Source organism: Strigops habroptila, chromosome 4 (assembly GCF_004027225.2).
Source record: "Strigops habroptila isolate Jane chromosome 4, bStrHab1.2.pri, whole genome shotgun sequence".
Classification (NCBI taxonomy): Eukaryota; Metazoa; Chordata; class Aves; order Psittaciformes; family Psittacidae; genus Strigops; species Strigops habroptila.
Window position 1 is genome coordinate 7,204,437 of NC_046358.1, and position 20,911 is coordinate 7,225,347.

Sequence of the window (20,911 nt, forward strand, 5' to 3'; positions counted from 1 at the left end):
TTGTTTCAAACCTGTTTTTATTCTTCTAAAGTGAACTGACACAAAGGAACTGTACACTTTGATTACAGAATACTGTTAAGGGTTTGAAAAAAAAAAGAAAGTAGAAAATATACTGACAACGAGCAAACCTTGGAAGTTCTTCTGCCAATTTTTCTGCCACTCCCACAAGTAAGCAAGTCCTTTCAAAGAAGAGACATATTTAAATCCTGCTGGTCTAGTGCTCTGTGCGGAGAGGAAAAATAAACCAAATCAAACAAAACACACACCAAAAAATTAAGGCACATTTCCCCTAACAGTATTCAAAAGAAATGCACACAGATAGATCAGAAGCATCTTGTCACACCAGTTTACATCCAAAGAAAACCAGCTCAAACAGGCATTGTCTGTACTCACACGCAGACATCACGTCCCTTGCAACCTGGTGTCAGTACCACACATGCAGATTGCTCTGGGGCTGCAGTCTGGTGGGAACAGTGACTGTCACCTCTCCCTTTTCCACTCTTCCTTATTTCATGTTGTTCATCAGTGTTCACTAATACTCATAGCCACAACCCTGAGAACAAAACCTTCTTTATACTGCAGGGGTTCCCCACCCTGTCTGAAGCATCTGAATGGCAAAACATGCCGTATTTTTAATGTATTTAAATACATAACTCTGTATAAATTCATCATTTCAAAACCACAGAATTTTCAACAGTCTTGTGCTTGCAAGTCAAATACAGTAATATGTCCCCCTTCCCCCCCTCCAATAATTCCAAGACTCAGGCAAATAATTCCAAGACTCAGGCATGGCCTACGTTAATTTTGTCACATGGTAGAATAATACTATCCATTGGAGGAGCTTTACTTTCGGTGAATACCAGTGTTGTAGTTTAACAAAACAAGGATACTGGAAATAAACTGGTTTTGCCTTGATACCTAATTTTACTTTGGGGGGGAGAGGGTGCTATTTCTTGAAGCTAATTTAACTGCTTCCTCTCCCTCTCTCTTGGACATACTTGCCCATCTCCACACATTAGTGTTACAGTCTTATCTAGAGGAGCTGGATAGAGCAGTGCTGACAGACAACAGTGCCATGCAACTTTCAGTGGGAAGCTTCTTTTCTCAGCCTAAAATAACTGACTTGGCAGAAAAGTCCTTCTTATTAGTACAGCCCTGGTTTTGCCAGCACAATGGTTCATTAGGCTATGAACTTTTTTACTCTGCTATGTTGTACAGCCATGCCAAGAGACTTATCTGTATGGAAACCAAGCCCACATGGGATGGCCAGGTGGTTTTTTAATCTTTCCAAGCCAGCTCTTTCTAATCGCAATGAGCAGGCCTCCTACAAGCTCCCCTGTTTACATGTCTGGATTGAACAAGAGTTTTTACATACCTACAATAGGAAATGAAAGAACCAATACAACTTAAGACATTGGTCTAATAACAAAGCAAGAAAACCAAAAGTCACTGGTTTACAATCAAAAATAGCTCTTGAAAAAAACGAATCTCAAAAATAAACCTAGAGAGGAGTAAGACACAGAAGGAATTTCCTTCAAAAGAAAGACCATCATTATTTCCATGCAACAATGGGTTCACCCGTCCCTGTAAAGTCAGAAGCTTTTGTTTGACACTTCTGCTTGGGGAATAGCCCCTTTTTTCATTTTTATGTCTTCAAATACCCAGTCTAAGCTTATCAAGTCACTTGTTCAGCCAGCTTGAGGTCGGTTTAAGGTTCTTCCACAGATTTACCTCTTGATTTTGATTTTTCAAGCTTTTCTTGACAAAGTACATCCCGATTGTAGAAGGATGTAAGATGGGACACCGCTTTATTTGTGGGAGAGTGATCCAAGTCATCTCTGTAGTTTCCATCCTCCTGTGGATCGTTTCTCTTTTTGAATTCCATGGGTGTTGGTCTGATCAAAAGACCATCCTTGTTCATTCTGTAGTTTTTCATTGCTCTCTCTTTTCGCAGCTTTTGGATATCTAAGAGCTGACGCAGTTCCTTTGGCAGCTCCATGCAAGTGGGCTGATAAGGAAACAGGAAAAGAAAGAGAAAAGAAGTGAAATCAATACATATGCCTCCACATGCTCTAATTCTGTTAGTACCAGATAAGATCTCCCTCTGTAATTAGCCAATGAAACAGAACAATCTTCTCTTATTAGATCTGTGGAACATATCAACTACCTGCTTACACAAACAATACCTCAGAGGGAAAAAAGTCCCCCCCAACTCCTTCTTTGAAAGGCAACCCAAAGAGAAAAATATTAGACTTGCATTTATTGTTTACTCCTTTATTATTAAGATCTTCAAGACTTAAGTAGTAATTCACATATGAGGGGTTTTAGATGGCTCCTGAGAAACCTTTTGCACAATGAAGTTGTTGTAAACCCCCAAAAGAGGCATAACCAGTTCATGTTTCCTTGTAGGAGCCACTGCAAAGGCAGCTTTCCCAGCTTTTCATTTAAAACCACAGTATTCTATCCTAAGGGTAAAAGAAAACCTTTTGTGGAAAAAGCCAACATTGTTAATAGATCATTGAAACACTGCTTAGGAAGTATATGAAAGGAGATACACTCCTTGATTTGGTCCTGAGCAGTGCGTGGGATATTGTTCAAGATCCTACATTCAAGGATCTGCTCCTCAACAAGGACTGCAATGTTGACCATCTTTGTAGGAACACCACCAAAATCCACAGCTGTAGAAAGGGGAATTACACAAATAAGGAAGGTTGATAAAACATAGTAAGAGGCAGCCAAGCAAATTCAATCCTAGCAGGTAGCATGGAGACAACTTCAAGACAACATACAAGGAGCATAGAGTGAACATCACCTAACAGCAAAAAAAATCACAGAAAGAGTGAAAGGAAGTTGGCAGGACTACAGGTTACAGGAATAGAGACTACGAAGTAAGCATCCTTTAGGAAAGCAAAGCCCCATCCAAGTGAAGAAAGTAGTAAGGATAAAGTTACAGAAGAAAACCAACAGGTAGGCCAGAATAACTTTATTAATATTTAACCAAAATATAACAGAACTAATAAAATAAACACAAAATGTCAAATATGCTGCAGGGTCAAGCAATGATCAGAATACAAAAGCAGCACAATAAAAACCTGAACAATGGAAGATGAAAAAGCTGAACTAGTAACTATAATATCTTGTCTGAAATCTGCCTTCATACCCAGGGATTGGAAGATGGTAAATGTTTAGAGAAGGTCCCAGGAAAGATACAGGAAGCAGCATGCTGGCGAGTCAGAAATCTGTGTGAGCATACCGGTAGAAACACTAAGAACAGAATAAGTGAACATTACAGTGTAATGCACTGGAAAAGACCTACCAGAGCATTTGTAAACGGAAGCCATGCCTCACGAAACCTGAGTCTAGAAGTGTGCACGGGCCAGAGGAATGGTAAATAATTCAGACAGGATTACAGAAAACCAGCAGAGCAAGCACTTGAAAACACCCCACCTTCAGTTCTGTTTAACCAGGGGAATGTGCATCCAGCTTCCTAACTGCTACAGTGTCCCACAGTGAGAGGTAATCCATGCCCTAAACCCTTTAAGGCGAAGTTGTATGTCCGTGAAGATAAGCATGTCTTGTGTGCAGTACCCACTCACCTGCCAACCAGGAAAACTCCTGGTTCAGGCACGCGATTCTATTTAGACATAGAGAACAGAGTTTATGCCATCACATGTCATGAAGGTGTTAGCTGGTATTATATACTGCACCCCACCTCATCTACTGCAGTTTTACCTTAAGTGCATTGGAAATCAGCCATCAACTCTGCTGCACAGGGGTGTTGCTTTCTTTCTCTTTTTTTTCTTCCATCCTTAAAACAGACTTAGCTGAACTCATAAACATGCAAAGGATTCCCTTAAACTTAACTTTCATTGCTTACTCAGTGAAGAAACTTAAGTAACAGACCAGATGTAACTAAACCAAACTCCATATTTGGAGTTTAAACATGTATGGCAAGCAGATTTTCAATGAGGTAGAAGATAACTTTCATTTGTGTGATCTTCTCACAAGATACTTTCATTGGTGTGATCTTCTCACAAGATACGGAACAACAGAAAATGATTAAGAGGGAAGTGATGCTGAAAACGGCTACTTTTACTATCCACGCGACAAGATTTCTGAAGCAACTGCAGGAAGTATGATTATCAGATGTGGTATCAAATAGATCTTCAAAATGCCATTTGAAATGCTCAGGATCAGATTAATTCCTTGGCTAATCTTATGGAATAAATGGATTTACAAAAGGTCTGACTTCAGAAACCTGAGCACCACTTAAAAAAACTACTACAAACAAACAGCCCAATACAAACCAAGATTTGTACTCTTTTCAATTTAACAGGCTGTTCTTTTCCCTTGTGTCATACCTACTTTTGCATGCATTTCACATGGGAAATTCAGATATCAAGCTCATTTTTTTCCATGAACTATGAACAACCTTCTTTTTTTTGGCAGCTCTCCTCTAAAAAGAAAAGGTTTTCGGATATGACCTCTTCTCTGCCTTCTGTTAAGCAACTATGACCTCTTGTGGTTATCTAAACTAATCTCCTAAATCCTCAGTAATGGATTTACTGCTCTGAGCCCTTCAGTCATTCCCAAAGGATTCAAGTCTATGCTTGAGTGCTTTGTTAAACCAGGGCAAAGAAGAAAACAATTTCTTTAATGAAGGTAAACCTGCATTCTTTTTTTCCTAATAAATAGTTCAGGCCATTTACAACTGCAAAAATGAAGCAGTAACAAGATTTGATCAGGTTAGTTCAGTCTCTCTGATGAATGAGGATGTTTGACCATTCATTTTTCACCCAAATTTAATGCCACCAGTATCTTACATAGTTATTGCAAACCCCAAGAGAACTTCATTGAGAAGACAGAAAAAGCCCACAGCAATAGCACTGCTTCTTTCTATTAGTGCAAGAAATCATCTCCTTTATCATCACCACCACCTCCCCATATTAAAAATTAACAAGCAATTACACAAGAGCCACTCCGAGGTGTCTGGACATGCAGTACTACTGGTTGTATGTAACCAAAGATGAAAAGTGATTGATTTTTTTTTTTTTTTTTTTTTTTTTAAGATAACACAGTTGAGAATGATTTGGGAAGACAAAATAACTCAGAGATGCTTTTACAGAAATCAAAATCTTTGGCCAACAAGAGACAACATTACTCAGAAGCAGCTGGTATATGCAAAATAGCTCAGCAGTAAAGATGACAGAATAGGAGAAAAACAGATCAAGGTTCTTACCAAAACAAAGCAATTCTGCCAGCTCCAGGCACCAACATTTCACAACTGCTGGTCCCTCTTCATGCCCTCACACATATATGGCCCCTGTTGAGCCCAGAGCTTCTTAGTCTGAGATGAGAGTGAACAGAAGGCACATGTGCCTTTGCCCATGCTTTAACAGCTGCAGGTCACCATCCACAACACCCTGTGCTAATGGACTAACATGAAATGCAGCTAAGTAGATACAGACATTATCACTTTTGCTGCTGCACACAGGAAACGAGCTATGTGGCATCAAGTAGGGTGTACAGTTGCAGAAAAGGAAGCTGCTGTTGCTGGGTCCTCCAGCATGCATCCATCAAAGCTTTAGATAAATCACTAACCAGAGAAACAAGCAAAGACTTACCTACCTTTGTGCTCCAAAGGTGATCTCCAGACCCAGAGCGATAAGTATTCAAGTAATCACGTACTACAGCTGTTAGATCAGACATCAAGTTCTCCATTAGGGATGTGTGAAGCAGCAAAAGGTGCATAGCCTTCAGAGCAAGTGCTTTAAGCAGTGAAGGTGGAAAGGGTCTCAGGAACCATATGTCAGGATTCTCCTGTGTTTCCCAATGCAAATGAAAACAGTTATTTAAATAGCAAAAAACAGAGCAAAGCTTTTCATCACATTCTTCTGCAGTTTACAACACATCTCTCAGTGCTGATCCTTATTTTAAGTGCTACTGAATGCTTGCAGCTTCCAAGGCCATCTGTGTACAAGCCTGTGTATGTTAGAAAAGTTTGGGAGGTGGGATTGCTTCTTTAAAAAAACCCAACAAACCACAACCCAACACACACCCACTCCAGCATCTAATGCTAGGTTCTCTCTCATCCATCTCTGAAACAGGGCTGGATTCCGAAGAGCTGAGCTAAAAGATCTAAAGGGAAAAAACCTCCCATCAAGGGAGCCAGGGAAGCAACTGGGGAAGGTGTCTTCAGCCATTACAACTGAAACCAGAAGAATGTGAAAATAAGCCCCAGTTAAGCAGCATGACCATGATACCCTGTAAGAGTGACTTATACTGGTGTACTTACTACATACATTAATGTGGTCGTTTTCCACTTTTAGTCTTCAGACTAATAGGAGGATTTGGTCTGGTTAACTAAGGCAGGCTTAGAGTTGCCATACAGAATTCTCTACATTGGAGTTTTGAGAGATGCTATTAGAAATCCAAAACTTACATAAAATTAAAGCTGTGTTCAAATTAGAGGTTTCACTGAGTAGCAGTGAATAATGAATAACACTTTAATCCAATAATGAATAACATTTAAACTGGCCTTTCGATAAAGATTTGAAGTCTATGCCCAGGCAGTGCAAACCACGCAGATTTACTCAGGAAGTTATAAGACCAGTATGAAAGGAGAAAAAAATTATCTGGTAGGAAAGAAATAGTTTCGCTTCAGTAAAGAAATCCTGCGTATATAGTCGGGTCTCACTAAGTATCTAGTTCCCATATTTAATAGCTTTCTTGGAACCCTGTCTCCTCCCCCTCATCCCAGAAAAGCAATTAAAAACCCAGCAAAAAGATGCCACAACTGGCACTGGCATATTTATATATTATTTAACTAATTTGATACCCTTCTATGATAAAGTCACCCCCCTAATGGATGAAGGGAAGGCAGTGGATGTAGTTTTTCTGGATTTTAGTAAGGCTTTAATATTGTCCCTCACAGCATCCTTCTGGACAAGTTGTCCAACTGAGCGTCCTGGTTTCAGCTGGGATAGCGTTAATTTTCTTCCTAGTAGCTGGCACGGTGCCATGTTTTGGCTTTAGTCTGAGAACAATGCTGATAACACACCGATGGTTTAGTTGCTGATCAGTAGCACTTACCCTGATCAAGGACTTCTCAGTCTCTCATGTTCTACCAGTGAGGAGCAGCACAAGAAACTGGGAGGGAGCAGAGACAGGACCCAACTAGCCCAAGGGGGATTCCATACCACAGAACATCATGCCCAGTACAGAAACTGGGGGGAGTTGGCTGGAAGGGGCTGACCACTGCTCAGGGACAGGCTGGGTATCGGTCAGGAGGTGGTGAGCAATTGTACTGTTCAACACTTGGTTTTTTCTTGGGGAGGTGGGTTTTATTCCTGCCTCTCTATTTCCCATTATATTTTACTTTTATTTCAATGATTAAACTGCTCTTATCTCAACCCACATGTGTTTTACATTTGTTCTGATTCTCCTCCCATTCCAGTGGGGACAGGAGGTAGTGAGTGAGCAGCTGTGTGGTACATAGTTGTCAACCATGACAGGGGGAAAAGTGGGTTTACAGTGTGCTGGGTGTCAAAGGGTTGTAATGAATGGGACTACCTCTGACTGGTCACTAGGGGTGTTCCTCAGGGTTCAATTCTAGAGCCAGTTCAATACATTTATCAATGATCTGGATGCAGGAGTTGAGTGCACCATTAGCAAGTTTGCTGACAATACCAAAGTGGGAGGTGCTGTTGACTCTCTTGAGGGATAAGAGGCCTTGCAGAGGGGTCCAGATAGATTGGAGCATTGGACTCTGATTAATGGGTTAAAATTTAACAAGTCAAAATGTCAGATTCTGCACTAGGATGGATAACGCTGGTGTGCAATAAAAGGGGGAAATTAGAGACCACCGCCCTCCAAAATCCTCCAAGTTCTGTTACAATATGAAAGAAATTTTAGGGTAAAATGCAGCTGCTACTTCTAGGATAGACTTCAGTTAACATGCACAGAATCTACCCTACAATAGTTCCCCAGGCAACCCTGCGACCTTGGCATATGCCAAGGTAAACTGAATGGAGAGTGGAGCAGAGTGGGGACACTGCAGCCAGGCTCTGTTACAACTCCTGCAGATAGTGAAGACACCATGTACGGATAAACCACCAGGCAGCTGACAAACAAGGGTTGTCAAGTAAGACAATTTCACACCAAAATATGTATGACTAGAGCCACTCAAGCTCCATGGCATATATTTAAACTCCATAATCATGTAGAGTTGAAATTCCATAGGTGTTTAGTTAAGAAACTGAAATTTGCATTACTGTGAAAGAGCCTGAACAGATTAACAAGGGCCTCTTAAAGGGTCAGGAGACCTGAGAAACAACAGTGATTTATGAGAACTGATAGCTGGAGAGGCTTTGGCCTTGTGGGCAGACTTAAGAAAAACAAGACTGAGGAAGAACAGAATCGAGGAAAATAAAACTGAGAAAAACAAGATTAATGAACCTCTAATCAAGAAAGACCATCCTTGAAGTCTGCTACATCCTGACAACATTTGGACAATCGTCAAAATACGTTTTTCACGAGTGAGAAAAACAGGATTATGTGTCTTTTTGGTGAACTATCCCCATTATAATCTTGTTTTAATACAAAACCCACATCCACAGGTCAAAAGACCCCTGCCCAGGTCAGGAGAGCCTCCCCTGAGCATACGTAGCTAAGCATTAGTTATGCAATCCTTCTGCAAATTAGTTGACCAATTAAGGGTTATGTCCTTATGCAAATTAGTTGACCAATTGGTAAATGGTGGAAGGGTTACAGGGAGTTACTAATTTGAATTAAATTGTACAAATATACAGAATTAGGAGGGTGTGGGGGGGTGATTACCTGCTGTATTCAGCGTTGGTGCAGCCTCACCTGGAGTTCTGTGTTCTCGCAATTCAAGAAATTGCAAGAAAATCCCAGAATGGTTTGGGTTGAAGGGACCTTAAAGCTCATCCAGTTCCAACCCCCTGCCACGGGCAGGGACACCTTCCACTAGAGCAGGTTGCTCCAAGCCCCTGTGTCCAACCTGGCCTTGAACACTGCCAGGGATGGGGCAGCCACAACAAAAGAAGGATGTGAGGCTCCTTGAATGCATCCAGAGGAGAGCAACAAAGCTGGTGAAAGGGCTGGAAGGAATGTCCTGGGAGCAGCGGCCTATGGGCTTGTCTAGCTTGGAGAAAAGGAGGCCGAGGGGTGACCTCACTGCTCTCTACAGCTTCCTGAGGAGGGGAAGTGGAGAAGAAGGTGCTGAGCTCTTCTCCCTGGTATCCAGGGATAGGACATGTGGGAATTGTTCAAAGCTACACCAGGGGAGGTTTAGACTGGACATTAGGAAGCATTTCTCTACTGAGAGGGTGGTCAAACACTGGAACAAGCTTCCCAGAGAGGTGGAAAATGCCCCAAGTCTGTTAGTGTTCAAGAGGCACTTGGACAATGCCCTTAACAACATGCTTTAACTTGGTCAGCCCTGAATTGGTCAGGGAGTTGGACTACAAGAACCAGACTATTGTTGTACATCCCTTGCAACTGAAATAGGCTATTCTATTTATCAAGCTTATGTTCCCTAAATCTTCGGAGCGCATGGCCCATTGAGTTTTCCCTTGCTTGTCCCCATCCAAAAGATTAACAAAACCAAAGACAATAGAGAATAATGATTTGGCAAATGCTGCTGAACTGCACAAGCAAGAAAAAAAAAAATCACCAGTCTCATTTTTTCATTCTAGCAGCACTGGCAATAAAAGCTTCCTCTTTCCTTACTTGACTCAGGCTTCATTTTAACCAACTTGTTCTGTTGTTTCAAAATTCATCAAACATACTAAGATATCCGGGACATCTTTTACCCAAGTTATATATATCCTCTATTGTATAACAAGAACCTCTATTTGTAGTTCTTCAATATTTCGATTTCAAATGAGCTATTAGGAAATACCAGCAGAAGCACTGATGCCAACTAAAGTTTGCATGTCTCCCAAGTCAGTGTTAAAAAACGTCCTTAACTACAGCAATCCGATCACTGCATAGTGCCATGTGCTTAAGAACACCCAACAAACATCTCAAGATGGGCAAAGCACAGCTCACAGTTGAGTCTTCAGAAGATGCCTCACTCAGTCACTCACTGAAGCCATCTGCTGCCTGCACTTCATGATGGCATCCCATTTGGAAGGTATCTTCAAGTGCTGCATCAAACACTCCCGTAACGTGCAGACACGGTGTGGAAGGAAGCCGCCTGTTGCCATTGAGAACTGCAGAGCATCAGCAACCTGTGATGGGAGGGATCAATATGCCATGACCAGTGTCTGGTAACCCAAAGCAAAGAGTGTGGAGGTTTTACAGTGGGGATGCAGGAGAGAAGCAAAGTACACTGCAAACAAATTAATCCTCATTTTGACTGCATACAGTTGCAGAGCTAGTAAACTGACCCCTTTGGCAGCACCAACTCAGCCCCTACAAGAGTAGAGACCACAGAATTGTAACTGGCCTCCTATTGTAAAGATAAATTGCAAGACCAAATCCCCATTCCTTACTATCTCTAAGATCTTAAGGGGCAGAGGGAGTCTCTTCCTGTTGAATACCAAAGGCAAACAAGCTGGTATGATTTATTAATGACTAAAGCTGCCTCTAAGACAGCAGCTAAATAGCTGACTGCTGCTTTCTCTGGGAGAGAAGCCAGGTATTTGCCAAGCTTACCAGAAGAAAGCGCTAAGCCAATCCATTCACTGAATTTCCAAGGAATAAAAGATTGTATGAAGGTATTATGAAGAAAATGCAAAATGTAAAAGCATCACAAGTAGAACAATCAATACTGGACTAAGGAAAGAAATGTCAGACCTCCTGTGTTCTGTGGTGGGACAGAAAATCTGGGACTGCCTCTATTTCTGCTAGGCTCACTACATTGCTGCAGTCCACAGAACTCTAAAATCACGAGGTAAAAAGGGGCAGGAAACACACCTAGGGAAAGGATCTGCAACAATTCAAACTGATGAGTTAACTGAAGAGAAGAAAATGAAGATGATCCAGTTAACACTGAACTTCACTGGATTATAAGCACAAACCACCAGGCTTCATTACTCATTGCTGAACAGTCCTTTATATTGTACTTCTGACCACTAAAACTTTCACTCTCAGTGGTCAAACACAGGTGAAGAGGAACCTCAAGAGAGACCTTCTCAAAGCAAGAAGTTACTTTTACTCAAAGTCAAACCAAAGATGATATTCAAATCTATGGAAAGATATTCTATTCTTCTAGATCGTTAGAGAGCTTCTAGTAAAAAAATTTCAATGCTTTCCAAACAAGGAGAGAAAACACTTAAATATTTAAACAAAAATGAAAGCATCTTTGTGATCAATATTCATAAAAATCCTCATCTGAATGAACAAGGTTATAGAACAAACTTGCCCACAATGAAAACAATGTTTTAGCTTTCACTGTGAAAAGTTTTGTTCAAAGTCAATGTGTGCTCATGGTTCGGATTCAAGGCCAGAAAAATTACAGCACTCTAAAAAGTAGTGTATGTGGAACCAGACAGCAACAGTGACTCCTTCACTTGTACATTTTGTGATTCACTCTTGCATGGACCACTGTTTCATGGGAAGTCTACAGCTGCCAAATTTTCGTTACTCTTTCAGCACACACCTCTAGGAAGAATTGTGTTATTTCTCATGGTAGTACACAGATATGCAACCAACAACATTTTACAATAAGCAGTGATTTCAGAGTGTGAGAATGCTCTAGCCTCATGATGATGATGATAGAAGTGTCCCAGAAGGCAGTGTTAGGGATGCAAGCACTGACAACAACCAGTTGTGTGGTCACTACACAGCTTTTTAGGCTGCTATAACCCAACAGGGATCGTGTCCCCCTTCTGCCTCCCAGGCAGTCAAATGTGAAATAGCAGTATCAGACTTCCACAAACATTATAATTCAAAGTTAGTTCAACAGGTGATGCTTAAGGACTGTAAGAACATCAAAGGGGCAGACAGTGAACATCAGAAACCTTTCACTGCCAACCTCTACATGGTGTGTTAATTATATTAGGTGACTTACTGCAAGGAAGAAACAGTTGCAGCAACTGGCCAAAACCAGGGATAAGTAACACTTTTCAAATGATGCAGGCAGGATCCCAGCTAAACCAGAATTCTTCATTCCACTGCTGTGCTTTTTAAGCAGAGTCTCACTTGTGCACACAGCCTGTTCCAATTTTAACAACACTGAGAAGCTGTCTCTAAGAAGCGCTTCACAAAAAGCATCTATGAGAGTTTGCTCAGAGGTATCTCCCAGTTATTTGCTCCAGCAGTAGAAGACAAGGCAGCTTAATTCCACAGAATCAGGTACACTGCGGGGGGGCCAAAACCAGGCTACCTCACTAGCTTACTGACATCAGAAGTAGGATTCAGGCCAAGGAATCAGAGTAATTGAATTTAAGTCTAGAGATCTATTAGTGCAAGGATATCACACATGTCAGCTTATACAAGACAGCAGAACAATGAGTGCAATTCTGTGTACTTTGGACCTGAGGGTGGATAGCTCTGGTTAGTTATTTCCACTGTTCCAGTTACATTCTAGCCAGTCCAGTTGAGAGCAGTGGTGGGAATTTTCACCCCTATGCTTTTCATGCAGTCAAGACTTAACACTGATACTGATTGACATTTCATCTGTAACGGAATAACATAATTTTTAGGGGCAAAAGGCCTAACTAAGATCAGAAACGGACTGAGAGAAACCTGCTGTATAAAGCTTACTACACAGCTCAGATTAGGACTTTGAAGTGCTACTGTTATCTATGACATGAAAAGTCCGTATATACAAGGACAAGTCATACATAAATATGTCTAACATATCAATGCCCATTATGAAAGATCATAGCCATGATGTTATTTTTATCCTCTCTCAAAAGGCTCTAATTCTCCTGTTAGTCACACATTAACTACCACAACTACCAGGGCCAGCACCAGCAAAAACAGACCTTTGTGGTAACCTGGCCTGTTCTCTCACTTTAACCACTGCTTTTGAAAGGGGCAGAAAGAAGAACAAAGAATATAAAGCAAAAGCTGACCTGGCTTCTGTTTAAGTCACAGCAGCCTCAGGTTGTGCCAAGCCTAAGCAAGACGAGTTAATACATCTTAACTCCCCCCCTCACACATACACATTAAACTTGCTACTAATATTATGTATTAACTACCTTTTAAAATGGGTCTACAAAAGACTAACACTATCATCACTGCCTGCTGGTTCATTTTAGCTAGAACAACACTACTACAGTTACATGGTTCCACAACTGTCACATTCTAGTAATGTTAAACCTTCTCTAAGAGAATGTCCTGAACAAGGCTGAAGTTTCTCCTGTTGCAACTTTTGTTTCCAACCAGGATATTCTGAGGGTACCTGTGTATCAAAGACGTTGAAGAGGACGACACCATACTGGTGGAAAAGGCAGTCTGAGATCCAGCGGCAATCATGCATGACCTGAAGCAAGAATGGGCTGTCAGACAAGCTTGTCTCCAACTGCAGCTTTTTTGGTGCAGCTAGATCATTACATATGTATATGACCTCTGCCACCACAAATACCCTCACTCACCCCTTACCTTCAAGATGTTTTTATCTTCCAGCAACATCTGTAATCCATTTTTGAAAGCCTGTGGTCCCAGAAGGAAGATATCAAATAGAAAAATGCGGCTCTTTGATGCTATCTACAACAAATTCAGTTGCAGAGAAAATGAGTGAGGGACAGAAGAACAACAGATGTGAAAGCAGCAGAGAGCATACTGTTACCCACAAGCCATAAACTCCTACGTAGAGGTTGTGTTGGGGAGACCAGGTTTGGTTTCCTTAATGCTAATTCATAGACAAGTCTTGCTTTTTCCAGAGATGCTCTCTGGAAGAGATTCACAATAATTAGAAAGAATGGCCCTGGTGTCTATTATATAAGTTACACACAGCATTTTGAGAGATATCAAGAGCAAACCCTATGCACAGTACTTAAATTCCTACACTTATTATGGTGACATTCTTAAACAACCGCTTCCAATAGAATTCTTGTACCTATGACATTCCCTTCATTGTCAAAGACCAAAGAAATAAAGGACATAATTTTCCATCCTAGCACTTCAAACAGGATATAAAATTTAGGTTTTGCCTATGTTCGGATTCATAATGGTTTAACAAAAGCTGTAATTTGAAAGCAATTTAGTCATACCAAAGCAAACATTTTGTGGACACTTAACTCTGCATAAACGAGTTAAGTTTGAAGCATGAACTCATGGACAAGTTTTTGGTTTGAATAAACATTCATTTTAAAACCTATCTAAAAATAAACTAAGACAATTTTAAGCTAACATATTAAGCTACTCTCCTTTCAGTCCCTTCCTTTTCAGATATTGATAATATTGCAGCTAATTAAGATATTGTATCATCTCTAGATGGACTTTACTCCTTCAATTATACTGGTGTTGAGACTAGGTCTTGCAGTTTTTTCAATAGGTAACAGCTGTACTAGTGTAATACCTCTACCTGTGTACACATTTATAAAGATGGCAAACCAAATATGCTACCCTGCTATATACAAATGTATACAGCACATACAAGTTTAGTAATTTGAATATTGCCTTATAAAGGCCTAATTCTTTCCATAACAGATATTTTATTAAACGCCTGATCCGTCTTAAGAATATCATATCCCAAAACAGCCACGTGAGTAAGTGTCGTTGTCCTGGGTTCAGCTGCAGCAGTCATTTTTTGTCCTTCTTAGTAGCTGGTGCAGTGCTGTGTTTTTGACTTTCAGCCTGGGAACAACGCTGATAACTCCGATGTTTTTAGTTATTGCCAAGTAATGTTTACTCTGACCAAGGACTTTCTCAGTCTCATGCTCTGCCAGGGAGGAGGGGGAGCCGGGAGGAAGCAGAGACAGGACGCCTGACCCAAACTGGCCAAAGGGGTATTCCATACCACAGCACGTCAAGCCCAGTAAATAAACTGGGGGGAGTTACCCGGAAGGCTCAGATCGCTGCTCGGGTCGGGCTGGGTATCGGTCGGAGGGTGGTGAGCAATTGTATCCTCTCCCCTTGTTATTTCCCTTATCATTATTATCACTGGTGGTAGCAGCAGTGGTTTTGTATTATACCTTAGTTACTGGACTGCTCTTATCTCAACCCGTGGGAGTTACATTCTTTTGATTCTCCTCCCCATCCCTCCGGGAGCGGGGGGAGGAAGAAGCGGGGGAGTGAGGGAGCGCCTGTGTGGTTCTGAGTTATCGGCTGGGCTCAAACCACGACAGTTATAAGCACAGGCTAATCTCCAAATTTTTCTCAGTCGTGCCTCTGTTTATGGGCACATATTGGGAAATACCTGCCTCTTACCTCAAGCCATGAGAGTTTTCCATAACGACACAAATTAACACCTTCTCCTGCTATACTGACCACACATTGCTGTTTCAGGTGCAGCACCTAATGAAAAAAAAGCAGGGGTAAAATAAGTAGTGCCAGAGGATGATAGACAGAGGGACATATCATAAACCTGGTATTTTCACAGACAAAAAGTTTTCAGACAATTAAGATAAAGCAATCTGTAGTGCACATGTAACACAAGTAGAAAGCATAAACAGAAAGTAAAAAATCAGCTTCTTTTTGAAGCGACAGTTTGTTTCCTCTGTAAGCAGAGAAATCTCTTCCTGTGGCGAAGGGCTTTTTCCTCTGTATGTGCAATAGATTTACCATAATAAGAACCCAAATCCCAACTGATGTTACTACAAGACAAAATGGCATGGAGGACCTGTAGTATTACTGGTACAATTCAGGATGTAAAAAATGTTATAAAATGTAATAAAAATATCTGTCATTGGCTATGAGTTTGGAAACAAACTCATACTTTCTACCAAAAGCTGAGTTTGGAAACACTCACTTTCTACCAAGTCCACTCATGTTATACATGATTTAAGAGAAAAGTCCAGGCATGTCTGGAGTTTCAAACACCTACAAAAACAATGCAATCAATTCCCTCTCCAAATGCCAACAAATCCTCACGTTGTCCCCTTCCTAAACAAAATAATTACGCAGTAATACTGACCCTTCACCTCGGTTACTGGTCATACAGTCTGAAAAATGGCAACCAACACACACTGATGCAGACTCACATCCACCCAGACTCACATGCACTGCCCTTTTTCCTTGCATCTGTGCCCACTTTAAATGTATTTTGATGCCACCAGAGATACCATTTCTACGTGACTTAAAAAAGCCAGTTACTAGCTATTGCTCAAATTTTACTACAGTCTGCAAAAGCGATTTCCAGTATGAGGTCCTGGAAGCAGTGCTCACATCCTGCCACCTAATGGAACTGAACAGGCTTAGAAGTCATACATGCTGCGTAAGAGCTTTTATCAGTACTTACTGCTGGGCCAAATTTCTCCTGGAAAGAATCAATAACTGTGTACTCCACATTCTCTTCTTCCTTCTTTTCTAAAAGGAAGAAAAAAGAGATCATTAGATGCTTCCTCTACTTGAATGAACTTTGCACAGGGTGTGTACTTCAGGTGTATAATCAATTTCCTGGTTTAGCTGCTCAGTTATTCCCCCTCTACATCCTGAACATACCCAAAGAGGTTACTGAACCATCCGATTCAGATATGTACAGTCTAGAGCATGACCCAAAATTCTGGGGTTTGACAGAAAGACTGGCTTGTTGTTATGCTGCATAAAGGAAACAAAAAAAGTTTCAGTTTAAAAAATTACATCTGGGGTTTTTCTGGGGGCTGTATTTTTGTTTTTTAAAGAAGGACCCTAATTCCCAGGCTTGTCCAGGGAAGGAAAAAGATTGTAACAAAGACAAAACTAACAGACAGTGCCACCACAGAACATGGGTAACTAAGTGGTCAAGGAGGTAATGAGAATTTAAGCCAGATTATAATATTTTAAACACCTGCTTAACAATGTCTAATGAACAGACAAAGAAGGATTCTCTTAAAAGATTCTCCCTTCTCTTTAGGTAAGACGCAAATGTTAATAATAAACTCTAAAATAATAGTCAATTTAATGATTGTAAGAACAAATGTTTAAAAGCTCCCCCAGATCACATCAACCCTTGCTCATTTTCTCCCCCGCTACCCAGGTAAATGCAGCTAACCCTCCTTTAACCTATGTGGGTCTTGCACTTTTGTCACAGGTCTATGAACAGAAGGAGCTCATCATATTTTGCATCTCTACCTGTATATTTTATACAGGAAGAAGCACACAACAAAATCAATGCAATCAGGGACAGCCAGCACAAAAGCAAAGAGTGATAATCTTGCTGAGCTTTGAGTTATCTATCATGCCACATACATTTCAGGAACAAGTAGAAGATTAAAATAATCACCAGAGAGGAATGCTTACTGGCTAAAGCACTTTGATTTCCCCCTAAGTTGTGCTGCTCAGCCACATTTACAGTTGATGAGAGCTACAGGATAAACATTCTGGAAAGCAGATGAGTTTCCGTCTGATGTTGTGAACATTTGTGCAGGCAAAGAGCATGTCTGCCAATAACAAGCTCTGTGCCTATCTTTCTGTGACCACTGTTCTTTGAGAACACATCCTGTTCTGGTACAGGCAAACCAAGAGATGACAGCCTCCGGGAAAGATGTCCGACACAGACTAACTGCATTGCTTGACTAATATCCACATTACCTGAGAGGGAGGATTTTAAGCTATTCGAGGCTCTAAGCTGGCTCTCTAAGGAAACAGGAGGAGAACTACAGGGTCCACAATCTGCTGGTCCTGTGTCTGCTTTTTTGTTCCCTTCAACAGCTGAAGTGCACCTGCATGAACAAGGCAACCATACATAGAAGATGTCAAAACATGACACATTCCACCAGCATGAACATTTTAATAAAGAAAAATATTTCTTCCACTGCCATCTACTTGTGTCCAGACAATGAACCGCTGCATATGATGCAACATCCTTATCCAGTGTGCATGGTTCTTACAGAAGATCTTGAAGCTACCCAACTTTAAGCTTATCTTGCACAAAAGGGCCTTTATTTCATATAAAACTTCACATTTATTCTGAAAGTAAAAGGTGAAAGCAGAACCTGAGTAGGTGTTTACTGTCAAGGTCAGCAATGGTTTCAAGGGAAGAGAGTTCGAAGAATGAAGTACCTGAGCTGAGCCCAAGAACCACACAATTTAAATATCTGTAAGTCTTTCACACTGAATCAGTAATATTTGATCCATTATTTAGTTACTGTAATTGGAGGGTGATTTTAGAAGTTCACCAATACATAAACCAGTTATATCCACTGAAATTTTACTGTAATCAAATGGAAGTTAGTATATAATTTTCATTATATTGATATAAAACTATCCCATTATGATTACAGAACTCAAATTATGTACATATCTAAGTAGAATAAAAAATTAAAAAAGCCTTTCTGATAAGCCTTCAGGTGTAGCTGAAGAATCTTGTACCTAAAAATCTATATTTAAAGGATTAACACGGCAATCTTACTGAGGTGACCATATTAATGTATGTCTGAACGTAGGCTTACTTAACAGGGAGAAAGAAAATAGCAGCAAAGACGACTGCTGCTAATCACAATTCTATGTGCCTTTTAACTATATTTTAAGGACTATTCAGTAGACAACACTTCATTCCTACTTTTTTTAATAGAAAGAATAAACTATTCAAATATGGTCTTGTGAGAAGACTCAAACCAAAGCTGTTTAGGAGCATGGGTCAGCAGGAGTTTGAACCGTATTTTTACCAGCTTCCCAAAATCACATTAATATATTATTTGAGATCATCTGTTTAAACCTAACCTTCCCTGTGTGATTGTCCTGGAACTGTTCCACTACGGAAGAAATGCTTATGGGAAATCCTCCCTGAAACCACAAGCTGACAAGGAAACAAGCTAAGCAAATTCTTCTACAGTGGAGGTCTTCCACTAACCACCTCTATACAGCAGAGAAATACAAACTTAGCACAGCTGAGTCTGAACATCAGTATCATGCTAAATGTAAGTGCTGGCTCCCTTAGCAAGCCCATCCCACCCCTTCTCCTACCATGAAAGGAAGGAAACTCTTCAACATACTCAGAGAGCACTGTTGTTCCCTTCCCTGAATCTGAGTCATCCAGCAATTCCACTGCAATAGAAAAAAACAATTTATACTCCAGTGTTGACATGCACTTGTTATCTCTCCCCCTACCCCCCAAAAAAAGGAGAACCATAACTAATACTAATCACCATAGGATATGGCCATACATGTGAAAAAATAAGTCGAACTCAAAGTGTAGTTTAAATGGTTTAAAAATCACTCTGATATACAAATCTATATAAAATAACTTCCATGGGTAGTCTAGGCAAGGTGCATTTCAGAACACTACCAGTTAAACGAGACTAATGGTTTAGCATCCCACCAAAACAAAGTCAGTATCAAACAACAATTACTTCGAAGACTACAAGGAAATTACTTTGAAGGTACAAGGAAAAAGGCAGACTACAGTCAGTTAATCACTGGGTAAATCCAGTAACTGCCTTCTAGATATTTTCCCCTCAGAACTTTGCTCCTTGTCTCCAAAGAAAAGCAGATGCCAACGGAAACGCACACGACCTTTATACACTAGAAACATTTTTCTTAAATAATTCCATATTCTTATCACAAGTGAATCACAGAAAGAGGCTCAGATAAACAGACCATTTAATAGAGATGCTTTTGCCTGTGTGAGTAAAAGCAAAACTGAGATAACTAGAATTTTAAGCAACTTCACTGACCAGCAAACTATTAACGAATGTCTTGCACATATAAGAACATACACAATGAATGTAACTTCCCTTCAGAATATAAACATACAATTATATAGTTGAGATAGTGCTTATCTCAACTGATTACCTTCAGATGGGTTACTTTTATTAATGGTCTTATTGGATTTTATTATTTAACTAATAAGCTTTAATGCAGTACAGTCACTAGACCTTCACAGAGTGGGGAATACCACTGAGAGGTAACTGGGGAACAAAGGTTGTGTAGTTTATACAACATTCGAATTCCTACTGATTTTAGAAGATGTGCAACTGAAGAACTCAGTGGAGTGACCAAACAACGGATCCTGAACTAAGAGCAGGCACATCCCTGTGCCCCAAAATGCATTAAGAGAAGCCTCACCATTTACTATTTCAGGGCCAAAAAACATCTTTATTCCTGGACTGCTTCTGCCAGTTTCCAAGTTCTTCACTGAAATGAAAAAAACAGACATACATCAAGTTCCACTTCCACTGCTTGGGGTAGCAGCTTATCGTTTGCAGAGCGAAGCAGAAATATAGGACCGGGTAGTACTATTAATTAGGGAAAACAAACAAAGAGATCAAAAAATGAGTTATTTTCAGTGACAGCTCTCGCACTGTCTAGAAGAGGGTTTCTGTCAGGACACTGCGCACCGAGCAGGACACCACTCGGGACTGCTACACCCGCACAGCCTCACACCTGAGCGCACAGGCAGGTGCTATCAACTCCTGCTTAACGTTCCATTTACCACAGCGCCGAGGCTTCCCGAGCCACCCGCGCCACAGCGGCCAGACTCAAACCGCGGGGCCTCCCAACGTCCCTTCACCACCACCCCCCTCACTGAGGCGGCGCAGGGCGTCCTGAGGGCGGGCGGACAGCGGCCCTGCCCACCGCCACGCCCGGCCCCGACCTGTCCGCAGGAGGAGACTCCAGTCGGGGTTCACGTGCTGCAGCACCCCCTGGAAGACGCCACATTTTAAGGTGACTTTAACGGTTCTGCCCAGCAGGGCAGCGAGCCGCTCGCTGCTCAGGGCCATGCCGGGGCCGCCTAACCGGAGCTCCCCCAGCGCAACACCCGCGGCACTCAGCGCCGGCCGCACTGAGGCGCCACACCGAGGCCACGCCCCGGGGGGCGGGACCATCGGAGCCCACACCCAATCACAGAGGG

General features: G+C 41.2%; 1 protein-coding gene across 3 annotated transcripts; it reads right to left on the reverse strand.

The window, feature by feature from the left end:
* Window positions 1–20,818, reverse strand: EXD1 (exonuclease 3'-5' domain containing 1). Of its 3 annotated transcripts, XM_030481613.1 has the most exons (12): window positions 20,654–20,818; window positions 20,125–20,193; window positions 19,053–19,104; window positions 17,650–17,780; window positions 16,379–16,446; window positions 15,349–15,435; window positions 13,579–13,683; window positions 13,379–13,459; window positions 10,113–10,256; window positions 5,629–5,820; window positions 1,732–2,008; window positions 1–222 (listed from the first exon to the last, which is right to left on the reverse strand). In XM_030481613.1, the coding sequence occupies exons 1-12, from the start codon at window positions 20,778–20,780 to the stop codon at window positions 215–217; spliced, it is 1,341 nt and encodes a 446-aa protein (XP_030337473.1). In that variant the 5' UTR covers window positions 20,781–20,818; the 3' UTR covers window positions 1–214. The 3 variants fall into 3 exon arrangements, with proteins under 3 accessions (XP_030337473.1, XP_030337472.1, XP_030337474.1); XM_030481612.1 differs by having other exon boundaries at window positions 1–2,008; XM_030481614.2 differs by lacking the exon at window positions 1–222 and having other exon boundaries at window positions 1,746–2,008; window positions 5,625–5,820.
* Window positions 20,819–20,911: the final 93 nt, after the last annotated feature.